This window comes from Thalassophryne amazonica, chromosome 8, assembly GCF_902500255.1.
Source record: "Thalassophryne amazonica chromosome 8, fThaAma1.1, whole genome shotgun sequence".
Lineage (NCBI taxonomy): Eukaryota > Metazoa > Chordata > Actinopteri > Batrachoidiformes > Batrachoididae > Thalassophryne > Thalassophryne amazonica.
Window position 1 is genome coordinate 73,470,629 of NC_047110.1, and position 17,714 is coordinate 73,488,342.

Genomic DNA, 17,714 nt, shown 5'->3' on the forward strand with positions numbered 1-17,714 from the left:
ATTAATCAATAAACCTGAACAGTATGGGATTAGGGGGTTGGTGTTTCACTGGGTGAGAAGCTACTTAAGTAACAGAAAACAGTTTGTGAAGTTGGGGGAATATACATCATCATGCTTGGACAATACTTGTGGCGTCGCACAGGGGTCAGTATTGGGTCCAAAACTGTTTCTAATTTATATAAATGATATTGTCAATGTTTACAAAATATTAAAATGAGTATTATTTGCAGATGACACAAGCATTTTTTGTTCAGGGGGGATTTGCAGGAGTTACTGAGGAGGATCAGTATAGAAATGGGAAAATTGAAAATATGGTTTGACAGAAACAAATTATCATTAAACTTAAGTAAAACAAAATACATGTTATTTGGCTATTGTAATACAGACATACAGGTTCAGTTACAAGTCGTGGGGGTAGATATTGAAAGGGTACATGAAAATAAGTTTCTGGGGGTGATAATAGATGATAAGATAAACTGGAAGACTCATATAAAACATATACAAAGTAAACTGTCAAGAAGCATTTCAGTTCTAAACAAAGCGAAACATATTCTGGACCACAACTCACTCCGCATTCTTTACTGCTCACTGGTTTTACCATATTTACAGTACTGTGCAGAGGTATGGGGTAATACTTATAAAGGTACAACACAATCACTATCAGTAATGCAGAAAAGAGCTATAAGAATTATTCATAATACTGGCTATAGAGATCATACAAATCCACTATTTTTACAATCAAAATTCTTAAAATTCACAGACTTGGTTCATTTTCAAACAGTACAAATTGTGTATAAAGCAATAAACAATTTACTTCCAGCAAATATTAAAAATATGTTTTTTAACAGATCAGGGGATTACAGTCTGAGGGGAAATTTAATTTAAAGCATCAGTGGGCACGAACAACATTAAAAGGTTTCTGTATTTCTGTCTGTGGGGTGAGGATGTGGAACAGATTGGGAGTGGGGCTCAAGCAATGTCCAAGCATGAACCAGTTCAAACAGCGGTACAAAAATATGTTTTTTTCTAGGTATAGGGAGGAGGAAGGGTAATGAGGGTTAGGGTGTTTTTGTTTTTTGCTTCGGCTTGTAAATATATAGTATTTTGTATGTAAGTAGGTATGTGTAGGTGTATATTTATGTTTGTGTATATATATGTGTATATATATGTATATGTGTGTATATGTGTATATATGTGTATGTATATGTGTATGTATGTTGATGTGTGTATGTATATATATATGTGTGTATATATATATATATATATATACATATATATATATATATATATATATATATATATATATATATATATATATATTGATATCGGTTTAGGTATGTAGGAATCTATGTGTATATGTGGCAAAGGGTATTACTGGTTGCGGGGAAGAAGGGGTAGGGATAAATAAGCTGATGCTTCACCCTACCCCTTTTCGGACATGTTGGGTACACAGTAGGAACTTTTTTTTGTTGTTGTCTTTACTGATCTAATTGTTGTTGTATCAAATGTTCGAAATAAACAGTTTTCATAGAGATATTCTGTACGAGAGAGCAGAAATTATCTACTCAACCTCTTGGTTTTGACATTGAAAATTAGTGGACGGACCCAACAAAATATCACATTTTTGTTGACATTAGTTTCAGCATCATGTGTTGATCATCAGCTGTTCTGTAACTTTACTGATATTTTGTTCCGATAGGTCCAGTGAAGTTGATTTGGCGCTGTTTACTCTGTTGAGTACCTCAGAAACAATAATAAATGGATCACAAATATGAGAAAAGTGGTACACCAGTTATAATAATATGATCTTTTGGGGGAGTACTGTTGTGTGGGCCGCCAGAAGAGGAGGTACTGCTGGCCCACCACCAGAGGGCGCCCTGCCTGAAGTGCGGGCTTCAGGCACGAGAGGGCGCTGCCGCCTCAGGAACAAGCCGTGGTGACAGCTGGGTTCGGTGGCAGTGGAAATCGTGTGGTTCCGGTACGTTTCCAGACGGGCGTCTCCTATCGTCGAGCCTGCCCACACGACACCTTATTGATTGACTTTTGCACATTCTGTAATCTGCTGTGTTTGGTTGTGTCATTCACAACAGTAAAGTGTTATAATTTGACTCCTTCCATTGTCCGTTCATTTACGCCCCCTGTTGTGGGTCCGTGTCACTACACTTTCCCAACAGGATATCTCGGCCAGCGTCATGGACTCCGAGGGGCGTCACCAGGCTGTTGAACAACCAATGGGAGAGCAGGGAGCGCAGGCGTCTGCAGGAGGCGTGATTGGTGAGCTACAGCATATTCTCACCGCCTTTACGGCTCGGATGGATCAAATAGCTGAGCAAAACATCCTACTGAACCGCAGGGTGGAGGCTCTCTCCGCGCAAGTGGCGGCGAGCGCTCAGGGCGCTGCTGCAGCTCCTCCTCCTGCCGACCCTGTGCTGGATATAAATGTTCCAGTGGTGGTTCAACAACCCCTCCCACCATCCCCTGAAGCGTACATAAGCCCTCCTGAGCCGTACGGAGGTTGTGTGGAGACGTGCGCGGACTTTCTTATGCAGTGTTCGCTCGTCTTCGCACAACGTCCCGTCATGTACGCGTCAGACGCAAGCAAAATAGCTTATGTGATCACTCTGCTTCGGGGAGAGGCACGCGCTTGGGCTACAGCGCTTTGGGAGCAAAATTCACGGCTCCTTCACACGTACACTGGGTTTGTGAGGGAGTTCAGAACTGTGTTTGATCACCCTAACAGGGGAGAGACCGCTTCAACTGTGCTGCTGTCGATGAGACAGGGACGCCGAAGCGCAGCTGCTTATGCAGTCGACTTCCGCATCACGGCTGCGAGGTCCGGCTGGAATAACGCTGCGCTCCGCGCCGCCTTTGTAAACGGACTGTCGTCAGTCCTAAAGGAGCACCTAGTGGCCAAGGATGAACCGCGGGAATTAGATGGGCTTATTGATCTCGTTATACGGTTGGAGGAACACCGTTGGGAACGAGACGAAGGACGTGGCCGGGCGCGCGCCGTCCCTCTTCCTTCCGGGTCTGAGAAAGGTCCGCCCTTCCCACGCTCCCTGGCCTCTACGTCCCGTGGGACGACAGCTCCCCCTGCTGACGAAGCTATGGACACGAGCAGGGCCACATTTAGACCACCTAATAGACAGAGGAGGTTTCCACGCGGGGCGTGTTTTGTTTGTGGCTCAATGGAGCATCAATTGAGCGCTTGCCCCGAACGGTTAAACACCAACGCCCGCCCCTAGAAACTGGGCTTAGGGTGGGCCAAGAAATTCACGTGGGACACACACATATTGCCACACGGCTCCCAGTTACAATCCTTAGTGGGGATTTAACCCTTCAGGCCCCAGCACTGGTAGACACGGGGTCAGAAGGGAATCTGCTAGACAGCAGATGGGCCAGGGAGGTAGGGCTCCCTCTGGTGGCGCTACCTACACCTTTGCAGGTGCGAGCACTAGATGGCACCCTACTCCCTTTAATCACACACAAGACACCACCAGTAACTCTGGTAGTGTCAGGGAATCATAAGGAGGAGATTGAGTTTTTTGTAACTCCTTCTACCTCCCGTGTGATTCTGGGGTTCCCCTGGATGTTGAAACACAATCCACGGATTGATTGGCCATCCAGGGTGGTGGTACAGTGGAGTGAGACCTGCCATCGGATGTGTTTGGGATCCTCGGTTCCTCCCGGTTCCCAGGCTAAGGAGCAGGTCAAAGTTCCCCCCAATCTGTCGGCGGTGCCGGTTGAGTACCACGATCTTGCTGACGTTTTTAGCAAGGATCGGGCACTCACTCTCCCCCCGCATCGTCCGTACGATTGTGCCATCGATTTGTTGCCAGGTGTGGAGTTCCCGTCCAGCAGGCTGTACAACCTCTCCCGACCTGAGCGCGAATCAATGGAGACCTACATCCGGGACTCCTTAGCTGCCGGGCTGATCCGTAACTCCACCTCTCCAATGGGAGCAGGTTTCTTTTTTGTGGGCAAAAATGATGGCGGTCTTCGTCCATGCATTGATTACCGGGGGCTGAACGAGATCACGGTTCGCAACCGATACCCGTTGCCTTTGTTAGATTCGGTGTTCACCCCCCTGCATGGAGCCAAAATCTTCACAAAGTTGGATCTTAGGAACGCATACCACCTAGTTCGGATCCGGAAGGGAGACGAATGGAAGACGGCATTCAACACCCCGTTAGGTCATTTTGAGTACCTGGTCATGCCGTTCGGCCTCACTAACGCCCCCGCGACGTTCCAAGCTTTGGTTAATGACGTCTTGCGGGACTTCCTGCACCGATTCGTCTTCGTATACCTGGATGATATACTCATCTTTTCTCCGGACCCTGAGACCCATGTACGGCATGTACGTCAGGTCCTGCAGCGGTTGTTGGAGAACCGGCTGTTTGTGAAGGGCGAGAAGTGTGAGTTTCACCGCACTTCTTTGTCCTTCCTGGGGTTTATCATCTTCTCCAACTCCGTCGCCCCGGATCCGGCCAAGGTCGCAGCGGTGAGAGACTGGCCCCAACCTACGAGCCGTAGGAAGCTGCAACAGTTCCTCGGCTTCGCAAATTTTTACAGGAGGTTTATTAAGGGGTATAGTCAGGTAGTTAGCCCCCTGACGGCCCTGACCTCACCAAAAGTTCCCTTCACCTGGTCGGATCGGTGCGAAGCCGCGTTTAGGGAGTTGAAACGCTGGTTCTCGACTGCACCGGTCTTGGTGCAGCCCGATCCTAGTCGCCAGTTTGTGGTTGAAGTGGACGCCTCTGACTCAGGGATAGGAGCCGTGCTATCCCAGAGCGGAGAGACCGATAAGGTTCTTCACCCGTGTGCCTATTTTTCCCGCAGGTTGACCCCAGCAGAGCGGAACTATGACGTGGGCAATCGAGAGCTCCTTGCGGTGAAAGAGGCTCTTGAGGAGTGGAGACACCTGCTGGAGGGAGCATCAGTGCCTTTCACGGTTTTCACGGACCACCGGAACCTGGAGTATATCAGGATCGCCAAGCGACTGAACCCCAGGCAAGCCCGCTGGTCACTGTTTTTCGGCCGTTTTGACTTCCGAATCACCTACCACCCCGGGACCAAGAACCAACGATCGGATGCCCTGTCCCGGGTGCATAAACGGGAAGTCAAGACCGAGCTGTCGGATCCACCGGAACCCATTCTACCGGAGTCCACTATCGTGGCTACCCTAACCTGGGACGTTGAGAAGACCGTCTGGGAGGCCCTGGCACGGAGCCCGGATCCCGGAACAGGACCGAAAGACAGACTGTACGTCCCACCAGAGGCCAGAGCTGCCGTTCTGGACTTCTGTCACGGGTCCAAGCTCTCCTGCCACCCAGGGGTGCGTAGGACCGTGGCAGTGGTCCGGCAGCGCTTCTGGTGGGCGTCCCTGGAGACTGATGTCCGGGCTTACATCCAGGCCTGCACCACCTGTGCCAGGGGCAAGGCGGACCACCAGAAGGCACAGGGACTCCTACAGCCACTTCCTGTGCCTCATCGCCCCTGGTCCCACATCGGTCTGGATTTTGTCACGGGCCTCCCGCCGTCCCGGGGACACACCACCATTCTCACGATAGTGGACCGATTCTCCAAGGCAGCCCACTTCGTGGCCCTCCCGAAGCTCCCGTCGGCCCAGGAGACGGCGGATCTCCTGGTCCACCATGTCGTCCGGCTGCATGGGATACCAACAGACATCGTTTCGGATCGCAGTCCCCAGTTCTCCTCGCAGGTGTGGAGAAGTTTCTGCCAGGAACTGGGGGCCACCGTAAGCCTCTCGTCTGGGTATCACCCACAGACTAACGGACAGGTCGAACGGGCCAACCAGGAGTTGGAGCAGGCCCTTAGGTGCACGACCTCCGCACACCCGATGGCTTGGAGTGAACATCTGGCCTGGATCGAGTACGCTCATAACAGCCAAGTGTCCTCTGCCACCGGCCTCTCCCCGTTCGAGGTGTGTCTGGGGTACCAACCCCCTTTGTTTCCTTTGGTGGAGGGAGAGGTCGGTGTGCCCTCGGTCCAGGCCCACCTGCGGAGATGCCGTTGGGTGTGGCGCACCGCCCGTTCGGCCTTGTTGAGGGCCCGGACGAGGGCTAAAGCCCATGCAGACCGTCGACGGTCCCCGGCCCCCGCATACCAGCCCGGGCAGGAGGTATGGCTTTCCACCAAGGACATTCCACTACAGGTTGAGTCTCCTAAACTGAAAGACCGCTTCATTGGACCCTTTTCCATCCTCAAGGTTCTCAGTCCTACCGCAGTGAGGCTCCAACTCCCGGCCTCACTGCGGATCCATCCGGTTTTCCATGTCTCCAGAATCAAGCCGCATCACACCTCACCCCTCTGTGCACCCGGTCCGGCGCCACCTCCTGCCCGTATTATCGACGGGGAGCCGGCTTGGACAGTTCGCCGGCTCTTGGACGTCCGTCGAATGGGCCAGGGCTTTCAGTATTTGGTGGACTGGGAGGGGTATGGACCCGAAGAACGCTCCTGGGTGAAGAGGAGCTTCATCCTGGACCCGGCCTTCCTGGCCGATTTCTATCGTCGCCACCCGAACAAGCCTGGTCGGGTGCCAGGAGGCGCCCTTTGAGGGGGGGGTCCTGTTGTGTGGGCCGCCAGAAGAGGAGGTACTGCTGGCCCACCACCAGAGGGTGCCCTGCCTGAAGTGCGGGCTTCAGGCACGAGAGGGCGCTGCCGCCTCAGGAACAAGCTGTGGTGACAGCTGTCACCCATCATCCGTGACAGCTGTCACTAATCATCCAATCCACATCTGGAATAAAAGCAGGAAGACACCTCCACCACACTGCCGAGATATCATCTTCTACCAGAGGTAATATCCTCAGCCTTTTTGTGGTATTTTGTAAACAGTTTATTGTGAGTGTTTGCAGGAGTACCGGTCCTTTTTGTGGAGGCTGTGCAAGACGGCACTCTTTTTCCTCTGAGGGATCGCTGCAACGTATTGAGTGAGAGGTGGAGGTGGAATTCCCACCAGGATTGTTACTGGGTGTTCACACACCCACCCTTAACTGTCTTTGCTTTCTGCCAGCAGTACCAGATCCAACACGCCGTGACGGTGGCCACCTGGGGACTTCGGGACTTGGCGGCTCCAGTATTCCTCGGGTTCGGTGGCAGTGGAAATCGTGTGGTTCCGGTTCGTTTCCAGACAGGCGTCTCCTATCGTCGAGCCTGCCCACACGACACCTTATTGATTGACTTTTGCACATTCTGTAATCTGCTGTGTTTGGTTGTGTCATTCACAACAGTAAAGTGTTATAATTTGACTCCTTCCATTGTCCGTTCATTTACGCCCCCTGTTGTGGGTCCGTGTCACTACACTTTCCCAACAAGTACAGATCCTTCATCCCTGTCGTGGCTACTGTGAAACAGTGACACACTGGCTTTTTATCTCCAGGTGTGACAGATATGCTGTCTGTAGACTCAGTAACAGGCTTAAAGTCACACTGAAAGTGGTTAATTTGTGTATATGAGCATGTAAAGTTGAGTATTTGCAGCTTTGATTGGGTTTGTTCAATAAGGTGTTGCCTAAAATTGATCTCTTTTAGGGCAGCACAATGATATGATTTATAGTCTACAGTAGAGCCCAACCGATATATCAGCTGGCTGATATTATCGGCCGATATAAGCCCTTTTCAAAGTACTCACTATCGGCCGAAATTTTGCAGAGAGAACGCAGAGAATTTCTCATAAACAGAACAGTTACTGAAATAATGTTTGTGTCGGCAGTGTAAAATGTCCTTGCACCGTTTGTCCAGTAGATGGAGCTCTGACTCCATTCAACTGAGAGTGCTTACACCCCTGCTTAAATGTGTTCATTACCAGCCTCGTAGTTCGCCGTCACACTGCACTGATCGGCTGACAAAAGCATACAAGTAAGTTTATTAGGATGTTGTTTGTAATAACTTTGCGATTACATTCACCCCACATTTCTCTCATTTCAGTTCAACTCAGTTTCATTAACTCAGTTTATGTAGTAATGTGTCAAATGTGTTTCATTGCATCGGTCACACTTATTATTAAACCCATGTTGTGTAGAGCTTATTTCTAGCATGTAAAACTTTCATTTACTGCTAAGAGGTTGAAACATTCAGATTCACTGGTCGTCCAGAAGGTTTCTGGGAATTACTGCCATTTGCCATTATCCCTCTGAGGCCGACGCCGTCGTAATCGACGGCTGGGCCCAAGCTTTACTAAATTGTAAATAACTTTTTAATGATATGAGATAGAAACTTACCTTTATTTTTTGTTGAAAAGTTAACTCCATGGACTTTCGATCCACCGTCGGCCATCTTGGTACTCCTCATAGAAGATGTGTGATGACGTGCGCAGTGTAAGTGTCCAATCGGAATTGGTTCTCCGTCACATGGTTTTCCAAAATCAAAATTTTTTTCATCTAAATATCGTTATCGGCATTGGCCTCAAAAAATCCATATCGGTCGGGCTCTAGTCTACAGTACTCTTTAATACAGATGAAAATAGTACAAATAAACCCTTTCACAATTTGTGTATAAACCCAAGGAAAGAATCAAATAACACGTCAAAACTCAAAGATATTCAGGAGTGATTTGAAAACCAGTCAAAACTGTGTTAAATTTCATATGTTAAAATTTGACAGTTCAAGAACATTTTATTTCTGGTTTAGAGTTGCTGACACTTTAAACCAGTCTAATGTTGCTGGACTAAAGCTAGTGTACAACATTTGTTAATGGTATAGTAGCTATAGGAAAAGGCACCATCCATGTGTATGCCCGTGACATTTGCTGTGTGATTACTTGGAACCAACTCATTGCAGACTCATGATATTTGAGGCATAACTACATTTCACAACCCTCTCAAAGATCAGGAGACACTAACCATGACCTCCTTTTGTGGGTCAGTTCTGTGTCACCCCATGGAAATAGGCTGTCCATCTGTCCGTGTACATGACCGTTGCCTTTGTTGCGTGATTACTTAACACCAGCTCACTGCAGGTCCAGCATTGTGGATGGAAGTTCATTTCACAAGCCTCTTGTGGAACTTCAGAGGGCATTGACCTTGAAATACTGTTTTGTTTTTAGATCTGAATCAGTGCATCAGAAGAGTAGGTCTTCAAGGCAATGATGTTTAGGATGAAAGTTCATCTAGCATCTGTTTAAAACAAGTTTAATTAAAATACAAGAACAGGTCTGTTGTACTCACTCTGAATTAAGAATTAAGTGGATTTCACAATATTTGAAGATCATTATTCTGCTGATTGCCTACTGGCCCAGTCATGTGACTTTTCCAGCTCAATCGTCAGTGAATAGCGTGTTATCAATATTCATTTTGCAGGAGAGAGGACCTAAGCGTGAGTAGGATGCTGGCGTACCAGTGTGTGGCTCCCCTCTGGCTCTGAATGTATTCATGAGCTATATTTAGAATGCATTATTATGTGAGCTCTCTGTGACCCACTCTGCCAGAAGTGGGTTACTGTGCTTCTCCCACTAGTATGACACTGTATGTGCATGGTGCATGTGAAATGACTGCATGCTGCCGATGAATCTCTTGAGGCAGGCCATGTGTGCCATGCGCATTGAGTCTGCATGGGTGTGTCTGTGTATAAACTGACAAACTATAAATGAATCTTTGCCAGCGTGCATGATGAGAGAGGAAAAAAATTGGTTTAAAATGAAATAATGGTGATGTACTAAATAGGAGAGCCTTTGGTGTTGTGCGCCACCCACTGGTCACTGTGGTTGTTGCATGAGTTCTATTACAAGACAGTGACATCACTGAAGTCGGTATATGAAGGAAATTAGTAATAATCTTTTTGTTGTTGTTTTAAAGGAATTATTTATTGTTTTCATGTGCTTACAGGTTCTACATAGAGAGTATATCCTACTTGAAGGACAATGCCACCATTGAGCTGTTTTTTCTTAATGCCAAGTCCATCATCTACAAGGTAAACTCATTATTTTATATAATTCAAATATCATCAACAGGACTGCTGATAATGCGTTGTCATTGTTTTTGATTGAATCTGAAAAAGTCTTTGATTTTGTTTCCTAAGGTCCTCATGATCATTCATATATAGGGTCATTAAAAAAACAGAACCCATAAAAATTGTAATAGATCCTAAATCCTACTTCGTCTGTGTACGATCATTCCCCAAAGTTTCAGTTATCTTGGCTGCTTTGCATAAAAGTCATGTTCTTCCATGATATAACAGACCTGGAGGCCTATTTTGCCACCAAATCATACCATATGGAGCATATTTTGGAAAGACCATAACTTTGATGCAAAGCGGCCAAGATAACTAAAACTTTGGGGGCATGATTGTACACAGACTGATGTTTAAGACCAGCAAATTCATTGAAATTTCTTGGACCTTTGTAGGATTTATTACAATTTTATGGGTTCTTGGGGGGAGGGGGGTACATCCTGGAATTATTTGGTGTAGTTGGCCATATTTGGGCTGTTAGTTGAGTGGATTGAGAGAGCAGTGCATTGGCTTCCTCGGGGTCCTGCAGTGTTCTCCCACCACCTAAACATTAAGTCCTTTCTCCATGTTGCTTCATGAAGGACATCCATGGTAAAACCTGTGCCACATTCAAGATGTAAATCATAGTAAAAATAACAGTTCCAAACCAGAGAACACTATTATGTGGTGGTGACCTGAACAAACCAACAACAATTCAAGTATTGCAATTTATAATTTATAAGTCCCCCAACCTCTTTGGCAGTAAACTGTGCTCCTGGTATGTTATTTTTGCTTAAATTTATCATTTACAAATAAACAAATGTAAAATATATTCTGAAATGTTCAATAAATAGGCATAAATAGTTCATCTGTCCTTTATTTCCTTAAATTATTGTCACATCAAAAAGATAAGACATGCATTCCTGAGAGCAAATATGCACTTTTAATTGTAACTATGAGTTGTTGTTGTTTGTCTTTTGGCTGCCCCCCGTTTGTACAGGGTCACTACAGCGGATCAGGTACAGCTCTGACATGGGATATGGCATACGTTTTACACCAGATGTCCTTCCTGACACAACTCCAGTTTTACACAGAGAAACACAAACAGCCCCCAGTCATCCATCCAAGTAATAATCGGGACCTGCTCTGCTTAAATTCTGATACCTGACAGGATCAGACACACACAAAGCAAAGAAGTAGCACAGTGGCTTGCCTCACAGCAACAAGGTCATGGGCTTGATTCCCACCTTTGGCCTTTCTGTGTGGAGTTTGCATGTTCTCCCTGTTTGTGTGGGTTTCCTCCCACATTTAAAGACATGCGGGTTGGGTGAATCGGAAACTGTATAATTGTCCAGGTCTCCCTTGCAAAAGATGTCTTGAGACCTGTGAGTGCAGTGTACAAAAATAGCCTGTGAAATAATATTTTATTAATCTAGGTAAAAGTTTAAAATAGTCATGGTATTGATTTAGAGTCATATGTTTATCACCTAGCCTGAGGTTGTACGAGGGTAGATCGAAAAGTTCTCGGCCTCACCAAGAAGGGTTGTCAGGATACTCCTAGTTCCTGGTTATTTGTCAACATAGTCTCCCTTCACCTCAATGCACTTTGTCCAGCGGTGCTCCAACATTCCGATGCCTTCATGGTAGAAGGCTTCATTTTGGTCCTTCAGGTAGGAATCTACAGCCTTAATGATGTCATCATCCGACTCAATGGCAATGGCAATCCATGTCATCATGGATTGCCTTGGGTGTCATGCCCTTTTTATGCAGATATTTAATCACCACACAAGCTTCTTTTGTGTCCATTTTTGGATCTTCACTAGATCTGAAGATTTTCGAAGAGCCTCACCTAAAAATAAATAAAGACAGACGCATGAATGTTAGTGCATAACCATACAAGGCATAATAGTTTACAACTGCATCATAGATTTGGAGATGCTGCCCTGCCTTCTAGGTGAGGCCGAGAACGTTTTGATCTACCCTCGTATGTTATTATTAGCCCTTTTTTGGGGGGGGGGGTTTGCTCCTAATGAGCAGGTCTGTGGGCTAGAAGTTGGACTCCTGGTATGGAGACTTGGGACACCATATCTGTCTGCATCTTTGGGCAAGGCAAAGTATCTTGTCCAAAGATGCAGACATCCTAGTCCACCCAGCTGTATATGGGTAGTGGTCTTGGCTGGAGCAGTAATTAGCGTCCTGTCCGCATGAAGTCATAGACCGCGATGGTATCTGGATATCTGATGGGCCTCGGGGCCTGTGTACGATTTACTTGTTGTTTCTCATGTGTATATAAAAAGTTGTCACAAGAGGCTAACTTGGACTTCAGGCGTACATGTTAATTTGATGAAGTGGAAATATGAGCTATTATGTGCTGCCCTTCGCGCTAGCAACCACAAAATAATGTGGCACATTTGCAGCCATCTGTCAACACGAAAGCACATTTCTTTCATTGTGTTTCATGTTTAAATGACAGTTGAGATTTGGCTTTTAATAGATGCTGGCAACCTGCTATACAGAAAAGGCCATTTCAAAATCTAAATACTTATTTTGTGCAGTTTGTGATGGTCTTAAAATGTCACGGTCCTCCATGACTTCAGCTGCCTTGCTTGTCTTTTATGTATTTATTTGCAATCGTTCTATCTTATGAAATGAAGAAGAATGCATATTACCAGGAAGAATGTAACTTAACTAACCCTCCAGTTACCAACTCATTACTCTCATCATTATTTTGCTTTTCACCCATTTAGACATTTTGAAGTGTGTGGAGTAGGCTTGTTGCTTATCATGACCAACAGGGGGCGCACATGGCCTGACTGAGAAATAATTCAGCACCAGTGTCTCTTGGTCAATGCCCTTTGTGATGATGTCATAGTATCCATTATTTTCTAGACTTATATTCAGATGTTTTGCCTATATTTAATTCAGACTTTTCCCTAATATTGTGAAGAGGAATGGTCAGGATTTTTAAATTTTTCTTTCAAGTTATTTATATTTTTGTCAGACCTTTTATTTTAAAGAGCAACATTAGACAATCTGACACACGATAGCTGAAACAACAGTAAACTTAGCCAATCTGGTGACCTTTTAATAGTTACATTTTAATAATGATAATAATTTTCTCAGCAAATGTAATATTTAATTCTGCCTTGGTTGTGGAGTAAATGAAGATTTGATGTATAGTCCAGCTTTGCAAACTTCCTGTACATGTTTACTTGCAAGTTCTTTGCATATATGTTGGTGTTTTAATATCTGTTGCATTGCATTGAATTAAAAAAAAAACAAACAAAGAAATTGTTTTTCGCTTTATAGTCTCACATTGCAGTTCAGCTTATTGGTAACTTTTTGTGGTGCACTTCTGTTTGTTTTTCTTTCTTGTGTTTCATGCTGTTTGATGTGTTCTGTGCTAATTAAGAGGGGGAATGAATCGACATTCTTCACATACTTGACCCACTGCTCACTGCCCACTCCCCCTCTCCTCCTCTATCCTGTGTACTTATACACTCATGCACGAACGGTAATAGTGTCAACAGTGTTGTTCAGTTAAATGCTTTTAATAAGCCACAATTATATTATGTTATATTATATTATAATTCCGGCATCTCAAAAGTGATTTTTTTTTTTTTTTTTTTTTTTTTTTTAGTGTTGTGAATAAAACAAAAGCTTTTACACTTTCTTTTTTTTTTTTCCTATTACAATATTTTTGCATTGGTATTGATATGTTTTTGGTACTTGATTCAGATTATGATTAGTCCATTGGAAATGTGGACGGACCCTTTAATGGATTAAATGCACGTAGCTTGTGAAGCTGATCACATGATAGTTGGGCTCAGCCTGATTGGCTGCACCCAAATAGTTATCAGCTTTACCTGTGTGGAGAGTCTCTGTTTGAGCTTTACTTGGCGAAGGTCTAAAGTCCCTTTTTACACCAGGCCTACATAGAGGTGCGCAATGCGGCGTATCGACTACGCCGAGCTTATGCAGCCCTACGTGGCAATACGCTGAGGGATGCAAAGAGTTCTGCAAAATGGACATTTGGCGTACAGCACTGGACGCAGTGCTCTACACAAGTCTATGAAACACTCCGCTACTGTATGCAAGTCTACGCAACACTGCGCTACTGTACACTGTGCTTCCGCAATTGTACACTACCCTACTACGCCAGTCCGGCGAAAAATCCTATTAGGTTTTTGTATCAGTACAGACCTGCATTGCTAGATTTTATTCATCCCGCTGGACTCTGCTGAACTTTGCTGGCAGTGAAGCTTCAAAACCACAGAAGAAGAAGAGGCGGTCCAAAACCATACTCAGCCATTCCTGCGTAATATATACGCAGCACAGTGCAACTCTACGCAGGCCCAGTGTGACAGGGGCTTAAGTCAGGGGTCTCCAGCCTTGTTCCTGAAGAGCACCCTGCATGAAAATTCAGTAAGGTATGTCTTCTATAATATATTCCAGTTCTAAGGTAGAACTATACTAGTGTATACTAAGGTATATCTAAATATCTAACAAAGGAAGAGTAGAATAGAGTAGAGTAGAGCCACTTAGGTGCCTGGTCTTGAGAACCAGAGATGGTAGGTTGAAAAGCTTTATTATCCCATGGGAACTCTCCCTACCCACCTAAGTGGCTCAAGAAAATGGACATATCATAATAATATATCGTAAGACATAAGAAAATAGACATCATGTATATAAGTGATATTTAAATAAGGGTAATAAACAATATATATGGTTTATATATAATATTATAGGAGTTTTCCCATGTCTACCTGCTCTAGTCACGCCTGATTTTTTTTTTTAAGTTGGTGTTTCCCAGCTCTTGATTGGCTGAGTACCCTGACAGAGTCAATTACCTGTGAGTGGCACAGACAGAAAACACGGAGGGCAGGTGCTCTCCAGGAGCACTGTTGGAGACACCTGGTCCATCCATGTTCTGTTCCAGCTTACTCCAATTAAGGGTCGCAGGGGGAGGAGGGGCTAGAGCCTATTCCAGAATTCATAGGGCATGAGGCCAGGTACACCCTGGACAGAACACCAGTCTATCGCATGATCACATACGAGGTCTGTGATAAAAGTAATGGACCTTATTATTTTTTTCAAAAACCATATGGATTTGAATCACGTGTGATTACATCAGACATGCTTGAACCCTCGTGGGCATGCAAGAGTTTTTTCACGCCTGTCGGCTACGTCATTCGCCTGTGGGCAGTCTTTGAGTGAGGAGTCGCCCACCCTCTCATCGTTTTTTCGTTGTTTAGGAATGGCTCAGAGACTGCTGCTTTGTTTGATCAAAATTTTTTCAAAACTGTAAGGCACAACTGAGTGGACACCATTCGATAAATTCAGCTGGTTTTCGGTAAAAATTTTAACGGCTGATGAGAGATTTTGGTCTGTTAGTGTCGCTTTAAGGACGGCCCACGGCGCCTGATGGCGATCTGCGCTTCGAGGCGGCAGCGTCTCGCCATTTCAAGTTGAAAACTTCCACATTTCAGGCTCTGTTGACCCAGGAAGTCGTCAGAGAACAGAGAACTTTCAGAAGAAGTCGGCATGAGGAGTTTATTCAGACATTCCATTGTTAACGGACATTTTGTAATGAAAACGTGTGGGCAGAGTTGCATGTCGGGCCGGACCTGACCGCGGGGGGTCGCGACAGGAAAAACACCTCCGTTGGAAACCTTAAGGGGCAAGTTGGAACATGCCCAAGCTGTTAAACAATTTCTCAGTTACTCACTTGTTGAAAGCCATCAAAAGCCGCCTGAATTTTACAAATGGTTTTCAACACGGAGGTGTTTTTCCTGTCGCGGCGCACACAGATTCGCCGAGTCGTCACGGAAACGACTCAGCGAATTTGCGCGCACGTCTTTCATTACAAAATGTCCTTAAACAGTGGAATGTCCGCATAAAGTCCTCATGCCGGCCTCTTCTGAATCTTCTCTGTTCTCTCACGACATCCTGGGTCAACAGAGCCTTAAATTAGAATGTTTTCAGGTCGAAACAGGCTGACGATGGCTCCTGGAAGCAATGCAGGACGTCCCGCTCCGTGGGAAGTCCTTACAGCGACAGAAACACCCCATAATCTCTCATCAGCCGTTAAACTTTTCACCAAAAACCAGCTTAATTTCTCGAATAGTGTCCACTCGGATATTCCTCACAGGTCCAGAAAAAATGTTGATAAAGCAACGCGCGCCGTCCGCAACGGCTATTCAGATAAAGAGATTTCGACGGGCGGGGTGGAGCACTCCTCCCACAAGGCCTGCCCACAGGCGAATGACGTCACCGACACGCGTGAAAAAACTGACGTAAAAACATATGAATCAAATCCATTTATTTTTTGAAAAAAATAAAAAGGACTGCTTTTTTCATCACAGACCTCGTATAGACAGGCAAACACATTCACACTCACAAGCACAACTATGGACAATTTAAAGTTTCCAGCTCACCTAACATGCATGTCTTTGCATGTGGGAGGAAGCCGGCACACCACCTGGTCAAAGGATTGAAACATTGCTTTTCCTAAATAAAGGTTTGTTGCAAGTGAAGAACAGAGTGTAAGAGTCTTTTTTTTCCTGGCTAAATAAAGAATTTTAAAATTTACAAGATAACCATATCAGTGTCAACAGATGACACACAGTCAGTGGAAACAGTGTTATAAAATTCTTGACTTACTCCTGCTTTTTATGTAAATCAATGAAATGAGTGACAGAATTTACAAGAATGATCTTTGAAAGTGTTTTGAATAAACCAGAACCACCACCCCCCACTGCCAACTTTGCTATGCAAAACCTCTGAGCTTCATCCACACAAAAAGGTCATGAAATTAGAGAGGAGGGTGGAAAAATTGAAGGGGGAGTGGTAGGTAGATGAAAGGAATTACCAGCCTATTTTGGAGAAATGCATGAAAATCAGTCATTTTACTATCCCACCGCCGGCACGGGGCCTTTTATTCGATTGGAGCCAATATTAGGAAAATGTGTTATTTATGGTGTGTCTTCTGTCCTCTTTTTTCTCTTGCAGGAGCTTATTGAAGTGGAAAGTGAAGTTGTTTTTGAATTAGCATCTTATATTCTACAAGTAAGAAAAAGTGTGTGTTTGCGTGCACGTGCCAGCATCATTTTATACAGGCAAAGTCACGACTTACCGCAGAATTTTCATACGTTGTTGCCCTTCTGAAAGACGTCCAGCTATTAATTGTGCTGTGATCGTATCCATCACATTGACTACCACAGTCCAAATTGTCATCAGTTAAGATCAGGCCAAGTCTTGAACCCTGCACTGGTTACGTGTCAATACACCATGGAACCACCTAGGATGGCACCCACTCAGCCAACTGGTCCTTCCCCATTTGCAGAAATAACCATCTATCTGCCACAGTCAGGTGATATGTGGGCATCCCCTCGGCCTCCTCCAGCCAATGAGGTTCTCAACACTGAGGCACCTGAGTGTTGGATCACACCTAAAGAAATGTGCCACATAGCCAACATGTCATTGCTGGTGTTCCCTCACAATGCAAATAATACTCCTCATCTCTCTGAGTAACCGCTCATTTGACACAAAGATCCTCCAAAGAAACTTAGTGGCGGTAACTGGTTATCATGCAAGTCTCACAACCATACTGTAAGACAGGAAGCACCAGTACCCTAAAGACTTGGACCTTCATTCTCTCTCCTACAATGGTATCGCCGCTGTGAAACTCCTTTATCCACCGAACTCATGACGCATAAATGTGACGTCTCTTGATCTCAAATGAATCCCAGTAGCTCTCCAAGTTCATCAC

General features: G+C 45.2%; 1 protein-coding gene across 6 annotated transcripts in view; it reads left to right on the forward strand.

Moving 5' to 3' along the window:
* frmd4a (FERM domain containing 4A) overlaps positions 1–17,714 on the forward strand; it is a 241,423-nt gene that overhangs the window by 181,920 nt on the left and 41,789 nt on the right. For all 6 annotated transcript variants that reach the window (XM_034176652.1, XM_034176651.1, XM_034176650.1 and 3 more), the window contains exons 5-6: positions 9,841–9,925; positions 16,955–17,011. In XM_034176652.1, the coding sequence (XP_034032543.1) occupies positions 9,841–9,925; positions 16,955–17,011 (142 nt within the window). The remainder of the gene's footprint in view (positions 1–9,840; positions 9,926–16,954; positions 17,012–17,714) is intronic.